Consider the following 14,771-nt stretch of genomic DNA (forward strand, 5'->3'; position numbering starts at 1 on the left):
CTCTCTATTGTTAGAGATGTGTTTAATGACAGGTGGAAATGTACAGTAACATAGCAACGCAAATAGCTATTAAAAAAAAAAACAATGCATATAATGGGTATGTGCACTGCACCCATTAATAACAATACAAATACATTTAGTTTCGTTCTAGTTTTATCTGTAAACTTGTTTTCATATGTGAGTTGATATGTTGGATGGATTTTGAATGCATTTGGCCTAACTTTATATTGCTGAGCATGTAAAATAAAATTATAAAAACAGGCAGACAGTAGACCCTGTTTCTCCCTGTCCCAAAGGCAAATCAGACACATGAAAAAGAGAGGTAGATCGCGGTGCACATTTTTTTGTAAAGGTTTTGCCTCTTGCCTGCTTTGAGTGTCGTTGCCTGTTTTGAAGTGGAATACATAATGTTCACTGTGCTCGCCAGTGCAGCGCCAACTGTTGTATCAGCAACCCAGAACTCAAGGTTATATGAGAACAACCTGAACTTAATCTAAGTCAGATTAGACAGGAAGTGAAATTCATGCACAAAAATTGTTACACAGCTGCCTCGTAAAGAAGGATTACTGTATACAATACTGAGCAGCAAGACTATAAAAGGCCACTCCGCTAAAGTTTGGCCATAGGTTTAATGTGAGTATATGCTGAAAAATGTATGCATCGTTTCATTAAAATGAACAACAGAAGCAAATTTAAGTAATTATTTTATTGAAGAGCACATACTCCAAGCATCGACAAAAAAAGATCTGATTTAGTTCCTCAACAATTACGTTATTGCTCAAGCTAGGCTATCACAACAAGGGGGAAAGGTGTCTGGAGCAGCCTCATGCCTTAAGTACTTTTCTTATTGCACTGCATTGGATGGAAAATGCAATGTCTATCAATGTCTAGGGAAGAGTCTCCCTGCTGGCCCATTAATGCAACTACGTCCAGCCATCTATTTTTCTACAAGGAGTGAAAACCCAAGCCCAGTGCTCTGCTTTATGAGTGAAAAACCTATATAGCTTCTGTTCAGTTTGGGCAAGCACACAACTGCTATAACTCAAAGATAAGCGTGTTCCCTGGCTTACTGTGCAGAAATGCGGACAAAGGAAGAAATAAACCCGACACGTGGTCTGGATTTCACCAAAACTGCCTTTATTTCACTTTTACAGTTTATAAAATCAGCTTGTCTGCTTTGATGCCAACTCAAACATGGTGCACATCTGTGAATGAGTGAATGTGTGTGTGTACGTATTTGCACGTGTTTGTGTGTGTGTGTGTGTGTGTATGTGTGTGTGTGTGCTGCGCCTATGCTTGATTCTGCAGATGCATGGCTAGGTAAATCAGCATGTCTTGCTACATTCGACATTAAACATTGGCTAGTTGGCTACTGCTCATAGTTTAGCCACACTTGTACAGAATGCTTAGGATAACTGCCTTATTCACACTGACAAAACAATAGGCAAAGGTGAACCATGGGCAAGTATCCAAAGGATGCGACAATGTTTTAGAAGATCCCTGGGAGGGAATGGAGCTTGTTCAAAACAAAATGCTTCTGTCCCTCACCATTTATGCAGGACACTGAGAAAACAGACACGCAAAGAGATATATTGGGTATGATAATTGGTGATGGAAATATTTGGAGGCACCATAATTTGTAAGTTGGTGCAGAGAAAAGGGGTTGTTTCCTGCAGGTTTGCTGCTGGAACTGAAATGACTGGGTCAAGGATTAACTTAAAAGGGGAGGTCCAAAAGAAAGATGCTGATCTGAGTGTTCCCCAACTCGGTTTTACAGATTTACCAAAGGTGAGACACAGGCCCTTGTCTACATCTTAATTTTCACCTCCTTGCTTAAGAGACCCCCAGAGTACCTGCCTAATCCTGCCCTGCTGGAACCTGCTGATACAAAAATAACAAGGCATATGTGTAATTAAAGCTTGTCCTATAACTGCAATTTCTGTAACTACCGTTAGACCATATGGGGGCAGTACAAATCCCAAATTATCTATAAACACACCTTTGGCAATTACAAGACTAAGAACTTTACAGCTTCGTACTGTAATCCTGATGGGAAGTGAGGCATAAACAATATCATTATTGCTGTTTTTTTTCCCCGATGTATTTTCTTTAGGAGGATGCTTCATTTATGCCCAGGATAGATAAGCTGATATTCAGCCATGACCCAGGCTCAGGCGACAGCACACGTGTAAATGAAGGAGTGTTTGTGTTCATGTGAGCGTGTGAGCGTGTGTTTGTACGTGTTATGTGAGCGCTGACACTGTAAGGCAACATGCAGTCTTTAGTTTCCAATGGTTTCAACAAAACAACTCTGCAATGTTCAAAAAGACCTGTTCTAGTCACCTAAAGCAAACACAAGACTGGGTGAGGGGCGGAACACAGTGTTGAGTGACAGGGGTCACGGGGGTCACAGGGAGGACGGGAGGGTGGGGAGGTGGCTGAGATGGCAGTTAGACATTGGGATGGAAAAGGTCTTTCTTCTGTAGGGTCAAACATACAGCCATCCCAGCATACCCCCTTGGCAGCTTACATCACCACCTCATCATAGACCCTTCTGCTCAGTTACTTCATGGATCCCGAATGGTTATTGGAGCAATGCTGTTTTTTAAATTTTGTTTCTAAAGACGCTATTGGTTGTAATGGACCCATGTCAATGTCAGTCCTTTCCTTCCTCTCTCATTCTCCGTCAGATGGACAGGCACAACCCTGCTACGCAGAACACGTAATTTCTTCTGAGTATTCCTCTTATGAGTAACAGGGTAACAGCATTGGTGGGGTAAAATACCTGCCTCTGACAAGAGTTACCCTCTCATCCGCTACGAGGAGCAAAACTGAGATGCACACAGGTTATCTACTCGACTGACCTCCTTGCTCCTCGGCCCCTGAACGGGGTTTAATTTGGGGGTCATGTGGGAGGTGTGAGAGGGGTGACGGTTGGATTGCTGGGGGATGGTATTTTGGGCATTGAGGGTGCAGACATCAGTTAAGGAGCTCTCAATCAGTACAGTTATGCAAACGAATACACAGTAATTACAACTATTATTACTGGATAAGTCAAATATTAGTTGTCATGAATGTACATCAGCCTTCTTATCACTAAATACGGAAGCCCCTGCTTTTCGCCTGACTCAACTCACTGCTCAGTGACTCCTATACAGTACCATTGTCACTATTCTCTTTATTTCCCAGCTGTCTCAAAACAAGTGGAGTTATTCCCTGCCAAGGGGAAAGTTTGTATGGGTGTGTGTGTCCATGTACTGTACAGAATTGTGTGTGTTTGTGTATGTGTTTGTTTGTTTGTGTGTGTGTGTGTGTGTGTGTGTCTGGATGTGTGTGTTTGAGCATGTGTGCACGTGTGCATGTCCGTGTGTGCACATGTGCGTCTGCGTGTGTCTGTGTGTGTGTGTGTGTATTTGTGTGAGTGTGCGTGTATTTAGGCATGTACGTGTGTGTGCGTGCACGTGAGGGGGTAAGTGTGATGTTGACATTGGTGTGTGCAGTAAATGAGGCGTTGAGACATCAATATCAGAAGACGTGGGTGGGAAAGCTACATGACGCTGAGCAGGAATATGTGGGGACTGGGATCTTTTCCATAATATCACAAAAAAATATTAGTAACATCTGTTGTCTTGGAGGGGTGAGGCAAGGTGGGAGGGGACTCCTGCTGGCGAAGGGCGGGGGACGTGGGGGTCAATGCAATTGATCCCTGGACGCAGGACTAATACCCCTATGAGAGAAAGAGAGATAGAGATAGATAGATACATAGATAGATAGATAGATAGATAGATATGAGTTAATCAAGCTACAGCAATATTATCATATCGTAAAAACTTAGAAACTGTTCATCAGTCGAAAAATGCAGTGTGTTGTATATAAAATAATAATTTCCACAGAAACAAAAATTATCCCCATTGTTCTCTAATGGCAAGAAAATAAATTTGTGAACGCATGTGTGTGTATATATGTGTGCGTGTGTGTGTGTGTGTGTGTGTGTGTGTGTGTGTATTCCTATATATCCCTTCACTACCGTGCGTGCCCCCCCCTGCCCCACTCACCTCGCCTCCATCCCCACCTTGGTCCATGGCTCCACCGTGAGAGTAGTCACCCTATGGACACAGACAGTGGGGGGGCTGCCTTAGCCAAATATCACACCCCTCCCTCCCTGCGGGACCAGAGGACACAGCCTCCCAGCAGCGCAGGGTGAGGCTAGCAGCCCAAATCTAGCGCCTTGGCCTCAAACGCGCGTCCTGCTGGCCCCTGCGCTGCAGGCAGATCCAGCCGGGCCGAGCGCTCATGAGCGCACCCTGGAGTGCCCTGGACTGGATATGACTCTGAATCCACCGATGAACCCGCTGTCACACACTCACCGCTGGACACAGCCAGGCCAGGCGGGCGGTGTTCAAATATTCAGCGATTCGAGGGATTCAAATGGGATTCGTTCGCAGGAGCAACCAAAAGCCAAAGCAGCACCGATGGGTCATCTCTGGGCCGACTCATTCACTCGGATTCAATGAACATATCCCATTTACATCGACTCTCAGTTAAATGCAGGTTTCATTTTGTCCGTGAGATTTTCATTATGCCTTGTGGGTTCTGTGAGCAAACACCATAAATAGAAGAGAAAAAAAAATCTAACTGCATAGCTGATAAAAGTAAGGCTTGAATTTATTTGTAAATCATAGGACAAAATGTCGATTGAATCTGGACTATTGTCCCTCGTGGTGTTAAAAGAAGCAGTATGATTGTATATATATTTTTTTTAAAATGAGATGATCCAGCTCGGTGCATGAACCGATTGCTGCATCGAGGCGTTTGGTTGAGGACAGTCTTTATGAAAGATCATCGCGTGAATGCGCAAACATTCTTAACGGAAATAAACCGAGCCCTTATTTCAGCTGTTACTTCGGGTTTAAAACAGTGGCGCATCAATCCAAAGAATTCAGCAGCAGTAACTATACTCACCTCTTCATTTTAAAGTTAAAAATGAATATACAAACAGGAATGTACATGCTGAATACATCCTAATGGAATCAGGCCGTGACAAAAGAAAGAAAGAAAGAGAGAGAGAGCGAGAGAGAGAGAGAGAGAGAAAGATAAAAAGAAAGAAAGAGAGAAAGAAGGGAGCTACGGACATAACATACTGTGCATAAGCCATCAGGGTGTTAGTGACAGAGCCTGGAGGCGAGGAAAGAGTTATTTCTCCTGCTTTAGAGGGAGAATCCGCTGGACTGCAATGCAGTTGCTTCAGAATCATGCTGAGTCACTGTAGAAGCAGGTTAATGCATTCATGCACACTGCCGTCTGTGTGCCCCAGCACCCCCAGGACCCCACCAAACACCTCCAGCAAACCTTGATTCTCCTGCCCGCCCTACGCTCTGTTTCTGTGTGTCTGTCACACCCCCCCACCCCCCGATCGACAGTTTACAGCACAAGGCAGCTCGGGGAGAGCAAGCTCACTGCGGCAAAGAGAGACTGAGAGACGGGGAAGCAGGGAGGGAGGGAGGGAGGGAGGGAGGGATGCTGCGGAAAAGAGAGAGAGAGACTGGGGTGGGGGGGGGGGAGGGGGGTGAAGACCAGATCTGTGAGATCTGTAAAGGAGACCGGGGACATAATTATGGGCAGATGTTTTTCATGGTTAAATGAAGAGGTAAAAAAAGAAGCCAGAGCGAGGAGGAGACACAATCAAACACACGTACACACACAGATGCACACACATGAACAAACAATAACACACACAAACACACACACAGACACACACACACACACACACACACACACACACACACACACACACACACACAGAGGACAGAGACAGGCAGAGAGGCGTGAGGTTATGTTTGAGGGACTGCATCCTCCACTTCTTAAAGAAGCCTCCGTTTCCCAGCATGCCCCAGCTCGAGCTGCCAGCCGACCAGCTGCGACCCTCACGTCAGTCTCACTTTTACCAAGGCCCAAAAGAGCACTGACCTTCCCCCTATGCAACCTTCCACTGCCCTTCCAAGAGCAGATATCAGCAAAAATAAGAAATAAAAATAAATTCTGCTGTGACTACAGCTGCATTATGGGTCTGACTCATCAGTGCCTCTGAAGCCGGAAACCCAATACAATGACCTTATCCGACAATGGCCAAAAAGGTGCAGTAACAAAAGACTAGATGAAAATATAGACTGAAAATCTAAACAAGGAAGCTTGTTTGTCACATAAATCTTAGAATGCAGGCCACCAGCACAGTCACCTTTTTTAGATAAGGTGCATCGCGTGGCCTAAGATGTTGCAGCAAACAAGTGTGCTTCTACTTTCATTAATGCATTTATTTAACCCAAACAACATCTCTCTCAGGCAGCACAGCAGCAGGTTAGTTTTGCAGTGAGGATGAAAAAAGCAAACACTGACGCCACCTTGTGGAGAGGTGGACTTTCTCTGAACAGCTCTAAAATGAAGTTCTTTTTGCTTCACAGAGCCAATCATTTTAAGGCTGAGTGAGTTTTAATCAGGGTATTTAGTAAGGGATTAACATTCAACTTTTGTTCTTTGGGGGCCATGGTCTCATCATTGTTTAAGTAATTTGAGATTAATCATAAATTTTGCTCAGTTGAATCTTGATTTGAATTTAGTCCTGATATACTCCGAAATACTAAATCACCTAAGAGCCAGATTTTAATGTGCAAATTACAGAGGACCCTGGTCCAGCCCAATGAATTCAGTCAGACTGATGTAGCAGGTCCCCAAAGAGCAGCATTGCATTAATTAAGGAAATTAGTTGATTCTAATTTTGGAAATGTATTATTACTGTCCAGCACAGCAGAGCCAAACCAATTAGTCCCGCCCCTGGCCCCACCTCTTCTCTTCCCTGCCCACCCCCCTCCCTCCACCCCTCCCTCAGACAGGCACCCCACCCTTGAGGAAAAGGAGACATCAGGCAGCTTAGTGGAGAGCTCTAAATGGCTGCATACTCCATGCTGTGCATTCACACCCCCCCCCCCCCCCAACCCCCAATACCCCCCTCCCTCCATATTTCCAACCCCCCCCCAATAAAAGGCACCTCGTATGCGGCTTCCTCCTGTCCCCATCCACAATGAGAATGTTGTCCAAATGGAAAGACAGAACAGTACAGGTTAACAACAGGAACGGCTCTAAAGTCTTACTCGGCCGAGAGCTCACTGAAAGCTTGTGTGCACAAGCGCACCTGTTCTGTCCCCAGCCCTCTGTAAGAACAGGCTCGTTAAAATAAATGACACGTTTCACACGAGGCAAGAGGAAAATCGACCATTTCTCAACACCAATGCTCCCCAACCCTGGTTCCAGAGAGCTGAAGGGTCTGCTGGTTTCTGTTGCTAATCCATAGACCTAGATCTCAGGGGGGTGCACCCCCCCCCCCTAACTGTGGGAGAATATCAAATGCCCCCCACTCCAATATTATCATCTTGTATTGATTGGTAATGTTACAGACCACCCCCCCCCCCCCTCAACCCCAGAAATCCTACAAGAAAATTCCTGTTTATTGTCACCCCTAAAGTTGAAATGAGATATTATGTTAATGCTTAAAAGTCCTTATGTTTATCAACGCTTAATGAATAAATTAAAGCAGTTAGTTACACGGCTAGCTCACCACAGCAACCAACCTAGCTTTAATGTAATGACAAAAATGGGCACACCCTGCTGCTCTCCCAGACCAGGGTCGGGGACCTCTGTGGCACACGCATCCCAGGAAATTAAAGAAGATATCAGATGCGGTAGTTCCAGTAATGCCTAATTCCCCCCACCCGCAGGAAAGAAGACCGCGACATCAACTTACCGGGTTAACCAGGCCGGTCGACGCCGCCACGTTCTCCACCCCCTCCACGGTTTTCTGGGACAGATCGTTGGCGCTGGTGACCGCCGTTTCCCCCACTATGTTGGCCTGCTCGGTGGTCCTATTGGCCACTGCATTAAGAAGAGCACTCATTGGTTAATTTGCCATTTGCCACATACAGTAACTTTTTTCCTGCTTTATGTTTTCATCTACTCTGGTGCAGGTTTGTTTAGCTTGGCTAACTTGAGCCCCTCTGTTCTCCCCTATGTTCAGTTACACACAGTTATCAGTTTCCTGCATTTCAATTCTGGAAATTTCAAATGGGGAAATTTCATCACAAACACAAATGACAAATATCACATGAGGTTGAAGTGCATTTTTTAAGAAGTTTTCTTTTTGTCCTTTATTGTTTGAGAAAGACTGGCAATTTTTACCATCCATGAAACAGAACCTAAAGGTCCTTCCACATGAAGAGGACTGAGAAGCCAAGGAATGGCTATTCTGTTTATGTAGATTCTTATGAGTGCGGATTATGCTCTCATTAGCTAAAAAACTATTTGGTTTAATGCAGTATATCATCAGTGTATAGTGCTGATGCAGGCATACAGCCTACCTGTATTTACACCCGACACCATGCCTTCCTTTGTCTTTGAGCCTGCAGAAAGAGAAGAGGAAAGAGCCCATAAACCCTCAGCAGCGATGTTTTGACTCCATTGTCTCAGAGACCAGACACTGTTTTTAAAACTAGCCATGTCCTCTCGCCAGTGACGTTCAGACGCTGGGTGATGTCATCCTGTTTTGAAAGCCTTGCGAAATGGTGCCGAGAACAACCCTTCAAGCTGGATGATATTAACCTCTTTTTTTCTGAAGTCTCTGGCCAGGTCTGAGATGGCAAACCTGAGCTCAATGTGCAATCGCATAGCAATGCAGTAAAATGGAGCACCAGTTTTTTTCATTTTATGTTTGCGAGTGTGTGTGTGTGTGTGTGTGTGTGTGTGTGTGTGTGTGTGCATGCACCCATTGGGTGAAGAAGGACAGCGTATAAGTGTGTGTCAGCCAAGTGTGTGTGCATGCAAACCACAGGGTGATTCAAGGCTTGGCCAGTGTTGATCACTACCAGTGGTCTGACTGCCGGCATGAATGTCTCAGGGTGACTGAAGTAGACGTAATCTTTCTGTCCTCAAGCAAGGAGCTGCTGCACTCCTCCTCCTCACAAAGAACCCTTCAAGGAAAAGGTCAAGGGTCAACGGCTCCTTCTCCAGAAAGTGCCATTGTTCTTGAAGGTCGCTGTCCAGCTGCAGAGAGAGGCGGCTGTGAACGTTTCTCCCGCGTCCCGCGCCGTCCTCCCGCCCCAGCTCAAAACGGCTCAAACCCACCCGTCCAAAGACCGTTGTGCTCGGAGCGGTGAGCTAATCGCGACTGTGAAAGCCCGGCTTCCATCAGACGCTCCGAGCGCACGCTGTGTCCATGTCATTGTGCCGTTCAAACAAGAGGGACTCTTCAGTGTCTTCGTGTGATGACACTTAACACGCAAAGCGGCACGAACCCTGGGGTGACTCAAACACGCAGAGCCACACAAACCTCACAGTTACACAAACACGCACAGCCACACAAACCTCATACTTACACAAACATGCGAAACCGCACAAACCTTGCAGTTACACAAACACGCAAAGCCACGCAAACCTCATAGTTACACAAACACTTAAAGCTGCACGAACCTCATAGTTACGCAAACACGCAAAACCACACAAACCTTACAGCCACACAAACACGCAAAGCCACACAAACGTCAGTGTTACACAAACACGCAAAGCCACACAAACCGCGCAGTTACACAAACACGCACAGCCACATAAACCGCGCAGTTACACAAACACGCACAGCCACACAAACCTCACAGTTACACAAACACACAGAGCCACACAGACCTCATAGTTACACAAACACGTAAAGCCACACAACCCTCACAGTTACACAAACACACAGAGCCACACAAACCTCACAGTTACACAAACACACAGAGCCACACAACCCTCACAGTTACACAAACACACAGAGCCACACAAACCTCACAGTTACACAAACACACAGAGCCACACAAACCTCACAGTTACACAAACAATCGAAGCCACGAATCACGGCTTTGTTCCCTCGCAGCGTCGCAGCCGCTCTCTCCGGTTCACCGTGCTGCTCGTCGATGCGCGGCGACCGCCATTTTAGCCACCGGTGAAAAGGTGCTCTGCGGAGCCCGTCTAAATATACGGGCGGCATTTAACCAATTGTGCATTTAATTGGAGTAGCCAGACATAAGAATGGCAAAGCAACACGTGACATGTTTCGGAGCCTCCGTTTACCAGCGATAGAAAAAAAAAATCAATTATTTATCCGTGTCATTTCTCAAGAGCAAGCCTGACCTCTCTCTGATCTTAAAGTGAAAGTTGGCCTCTCATCATAATCACTCACAGAGGCTCAGAACACAGCCGGAGAGGGTCTGTCAACCTGTCTGTCTGTCCTTCTGCACTCCACTCCAGACGGAAGCAGAACTGAGACAGACACACTACTCCTCAGACAGACGGTAATTCCTGGAAGGTTATTTTGAGGAGCTGGTCTGTTGCCTTCTTCAAAGATACATTGACTGCTTATCTGAGAATCATGTGAGAGTCACTGCTGTACCTCTCTGTCTCTCTGTATAGTTCACATTTTGTATTATTGAGATTTTTTCTACATGAGTAAATGGTACTTATGCAACCAGCAGAGGAGAGAGAGAGAGAGAGAGAGAGAGAGAAAGACAGAAAGATATAGAGAGTCAGAGGTGCTGCCCAGAGGGAGGATGTTGCTGATGGCAAATCCTGTTCAGGCAGGCAGAATGGGATTCTATCACAGTCACGCTTTAAAAAAATCATTTGTCTGTTTGTGTGTGCAAGTCTGTGTGTGTGTACATGTGTGTGTGCGTGTGGGAGTGGAACCAAAGTGCACGGAGATATAGCCATCCCCCAGAACCAATGATGTGTGTGAGAGCGTACATTTGTGCATGTGCATGTGCATGTGTGTATGTGCGTGTGAATATGTGATCTTTACCTGCACACCAACCCCAGTGAGTGAACACTGATGCACTCACTCTCTCAGGGTAGCCCTGGCAGCTCTCAGCCCATAATCCCGCAGCACACGGTCCCCCCACCCCCCACCCCCCCCCACACACACCCTAAGCCAAAGCGCATCAGCCCCCCCCCCCCACCCCACCCCCCGCCCCCGAAGCTCCGCAGCGCGCCCTCCCCCCCTCCCCCACCTGCCCTCGGCCGCGTGACTGCCAGACCGCCCGCGAGCAGAGCAGCTGGCCCAGCGCCCCGCCCGCACGCTCGTCTGCGTGCTGCCCCCCCCTCCCTCCCCCCCCCCCAGCTCCTCCCCCTGCTCCTCCCCCCGCCCACCCCCCTCCTCACGTGACAGAGGAGCGCAGGAACAGCTGCCGCACCGACACTTCGGGATTATTCCACAGCCTCGGCCCAAAATAAACAACCTCCCCCCCCCCCCCCTTCTCACCGAGCACAGCATCCCAATCTCCTGTCTACATCTCTCGATTTTCCTTCATATTTCAGCTGCTGTTTTTCCTATTTCAGTACAGTGCTCTAACTTAATCTTCTGTCTATATTTCTCCTGTTAATTTGTTTACCTATCATGAAGACTAGTTTAAAAAAATGGTTAAGCAAAACAGAAAAGGTGAAAAAAAGTGCAATCAGTGTCTGGCTGGAATTCATCTTGCCAAAATAACTAGGCAGCGCAGAACTCTCTCACTTAATCGCTCTTTTCTGCCCCCTGCCCTATGCAGACCGGAGCCCCCTCTCCACGTCCCCCACTTCTCCTGATGCGGACCCTAAATCGAGGGGCCCGCAAACGGGACAGACGCCGGGACATCCAGGGAGCTTTCAGGTGCCATATTTCCCCACCTGAGGAGAGGGTGATGCTGAAGGGAAATGAAACGTACTGCATCCAGAAGGAGAGGTACGGTCATTATTATAAGTCCCGCCCAAGTCCTGCTGACATCCTGATCCCCTGTTTGGCCAATTCCTCCAAACGACTCATTTCATTCGACTAGGGCCCTCTAAAGGTTGCGTGAATTCATTTAACCGCTGAAATGAAGATGCATTAAGAAAAAATGGATTAATAAAGGGAAATTACAATTGCCCTTATCCCCAAACCCCACCTCTATTTTTACATTTCATCTGTCTCTCTCAATGCTGGGCAGGACTTCCTCTCTAGGGTGGCCTTCTAATGGCGACCGACAGGGTCAGAACCCCGGGATGCAGGAACGCTGATCCCCCTCCCCAAACGACCTACAAAATGTCCCCTCCGTATTAGTAACCTGCAGGCCCCGCAAAATGGCGTCCTCCAAGGGGTAGCTGACCTTGAGGGAGAAGAGGTGCACCCTGGGGGAAATGTGAACCATCTCACTGCAGAATTCTGCAGGGACTGGATACCAAAACCGTTTCCTGACAACTTAGTACCCCAAAATCGTACTGTCGCCACCCCCATCACCTTCAGGACCCCCTGCCCTTCACTACGTCCCCAATGCTGCCCCCAAACCCCGACAACCACAGCAACCCCGACGACTCGCGTCGTCTCCAACATTCCCAGCACCCTCTCTGATGTGGCATCCCCCTGTACCCTCTGTGAAGCCCTAGCTGCAGAGAGTAAGGTAGCAAGCATGTCCGTTGGATGGTGTGACACAGGGTAGCGTGGGGGGTGGAGGTGGAGGGGGGGGAGGAGCTTGAAGCCCGCCGCGGTGCTGATGTCTGCATTCTCGGCCGCTCGCTGCAGCAAACAAAATGGATGGGGCGGTTGATTGGGTCTATCGACCGCACGGGCCAGGCAATAACTCCCAAATTAATGGCACCGGAGTTAATCATCGAAGAACGCACTTAGACGAATCTGTGAGCGGCCCCCTCCTCCTCCCCTTGCCTCTCTCTCTCTCTCTCTCTCTCTCTCTCCCTCTCTTCCCCCTCGCTCGTATGTTCTCTCTCTCTCTCCCTCGCGCTGTTTGCTTGCTGGAGACGGCGTGTGCTCTCCTGTGCGGACGCAGCCACGGGGCAGTGTTGTGAAGGCGCCGTGACATAACGCAGTGCGTCTCTCCGGCTCCCCCTAATGGCTGTCCGGCGACACGGCGGCGCCGTCAGGGGGAGGCTGCGTCAGATACGGACACGGTGGTCACGGGCGAGTGCACCCTACTGCGACAGGGGCTCTGCTTCAGGGGACAATGCGGTGGCCAGCTGCCCGGCCGTACAGTGGGCTGAACACATCGTTTAAATTGAGAAATTAGTTCGTTTAGTTTCTCCATCCAATCTTTGTCTAATCTTTTGACTGATCACTTCAGAATCCCAGGGAGAGTCACTGTGCTGTATTCGGGATCTCTCTCTCTCTCTCTCTCTCTCTCTCTCTCTCTCTCTCTCTGCAGTGTTTTATGCCCCATTTTGTTGTGCCCTCACAGACCAAACAGCATCACCACACACCTGACCGTTTGCAGTGTTTAAACAGGCAGGATATATCCTCCAAGCCCTACCTGGATCAGGAATCAGGTTATTTCTTTCTGCGGAAAACAGGTTTTGATGTTTGCCATAGAGCACCCAGGGTCACGGCGGTATTCAAAGCAGCCGAGGACAGGCTGTGCACGCCGTCCGCACTGTTTTCTCCCCTGCAGAGCCTGCAGTTGATGCAGCCCGTGCCGTCACGATCTCAAGGTCGTTGCTGTCGTCACCGTCAGCATCGTCACGAGCAAACGAAGCCTTCTGGGCTCTCATACACTCCAACTTCTGAGCTCTTTCTCTCTCTATCTCTCTCTCCCCCCCTTTCTCTCACACACTCTTTCTCTCTTTCTCTCTCACATATACACACTCTCACTCTCTTTCGCTCTCACTCTCTCTCCCTCTTTCCTTCACCCCCCCCCCCCCACCCCCACTCTGTCCCTCTGTCCCACTCTGTCTTTCTGAGACACCACACCCCTGCTCCTTCCCTCTGCTGCAGTCCTGCAGTCCTCGGGCTTGTCATTGCTCCTAACAAACAGCCACCCCCCCCCCCCCCCCTCGCCCCCTTAAAAAAAAAAAAATACAAGCACTACTCCTGTTACCCCAGTGCTGTCCTATTCAAGGTCCCGGAGGAGCACAGGCCAGATCCTCTCAGCAGGATGATAATCTCTCCCATCACTGCTGTGCTCTTTGGTGCACTTCTATCTTTTTCCTCAAGCAAGTTTTTCTCTGCGTGCTCAGCCCCCCCCCCCCACTCCCCCCTCCCCCCCTCCCCCCCCCCCCTTTCCCCGCTCACTGGTACCTACCTACATACATGACCCCTTCCTTGGTTTTGGCTGCAGCCTCCTCCACCCCGGCTTTGGTCTTCTCTGCGGCGGCTACCACCCCCTCCTTGGCCATGGAAAAGCCTTTCATAAGTACATCCATCCTGGGCTGCGGCTACCGGCTCTTCCCCTGGGCGATCGGCTGGCGCTGGAAGCGTTTCTGCGTGTGCGTTCGCTCTGCGTGTTCGCTCTGCGTGCGTGTGTGTGCGTGTGTGTGTGCGTGCGTGTGCCGCTTTTCTCCGAGAGGACGCTTGAACGGTCTGTGCTCCGTCGGTTCTGGTCGGGCCGAGCGAGATAGTGCGCGAAAGGGAGAGAGAGAGTGAGAGAGTGAGAGAGAGAGAGAGAGAGACGGAGCGAGAGAGGGAGAGATGAGCAGGTGGGTGCGAGCGCGGGACTCAGAAAGACGGAACCTGGTGGATGCTGCAGCGTATTTAAGTCGGACCGCCCCCCCTCTCCCTCTCCCCTCCTCCTCCCACACTCCATCATTCCCCCCCCCCACCCCTGTTCTGGCTCACGCACACGGCAGACACACGCACATCCACACTGCGACGTCAGACCGACTGGCTGCATGTTTAATATGCGGGATTCGGCTGGCCCGCTTCTCATTCGCTCCGTAGGAGAGGACGGAACAGAGCTGTG

The 14,771-nt window shown here is 48.7% G+C and overlaps 1 protein-coding gene across 2 annotated transcripts; it reads right to left on the reverse strand.

Moving 5' to 3' along the window:
- Nucleotides 1-1,114: 1,114 nt before the first annotated feature.
- sncgb (synuclein, gamma b (breast cancer-specific protein 1)) lies at nt 1,115-14,560 on the reverse strand. 2 transcript variants are annotated; one of them, XM_035398384.1, is made up of 6 exons: nt 14,115-14,560; nt 8,406-8,447; nt 7,796-7,923; nt 7,043-7,060; nt 4,056-4,106; nt 1,115-3,727 (listed from the first exon to the last, which is right to left on the reverse strand). In XM_035398384.1, the coding sequence occupies exons 1-6, from the start codon at nt 14,233-14,235 to the stop codon at nt 3,719-3,721; spliced, it is 369 nt and encodes a 122-aa protein (XP_035254275.1). In that variant the 5' UTR covers nt 14,236-14,560; the 3' UTR covers nt 1,115-3,718. The 2 variants fall into 2 exon arrangements, with proteins under 2 accessions (XP_035254275.1, XP_035254284.1); XM_035398393.1 differs by lacking the exon at nt 7,043-7,060 and having other exon boundaries at nt 14,115-14,554.
- Nucleotides 14,561-14,771: the final 211 nt, after the last annotated feature.

This window comes from Anguilla anguilla, chromosome 2, assembly GCF_013347855.1.
Source record: "Anguilla anguilla isolate fAngAng1 chromosome 2, fAngAng1.pri, whole genome shotgun sequence".
Classification (NCBI taxonomy): domain Eukaryota; kingdom Metazoa; phylum Chordata; class Actinopteri; order Anguilliformes; family Anguillidae; genus Anguilla; species Anguilla anguilla.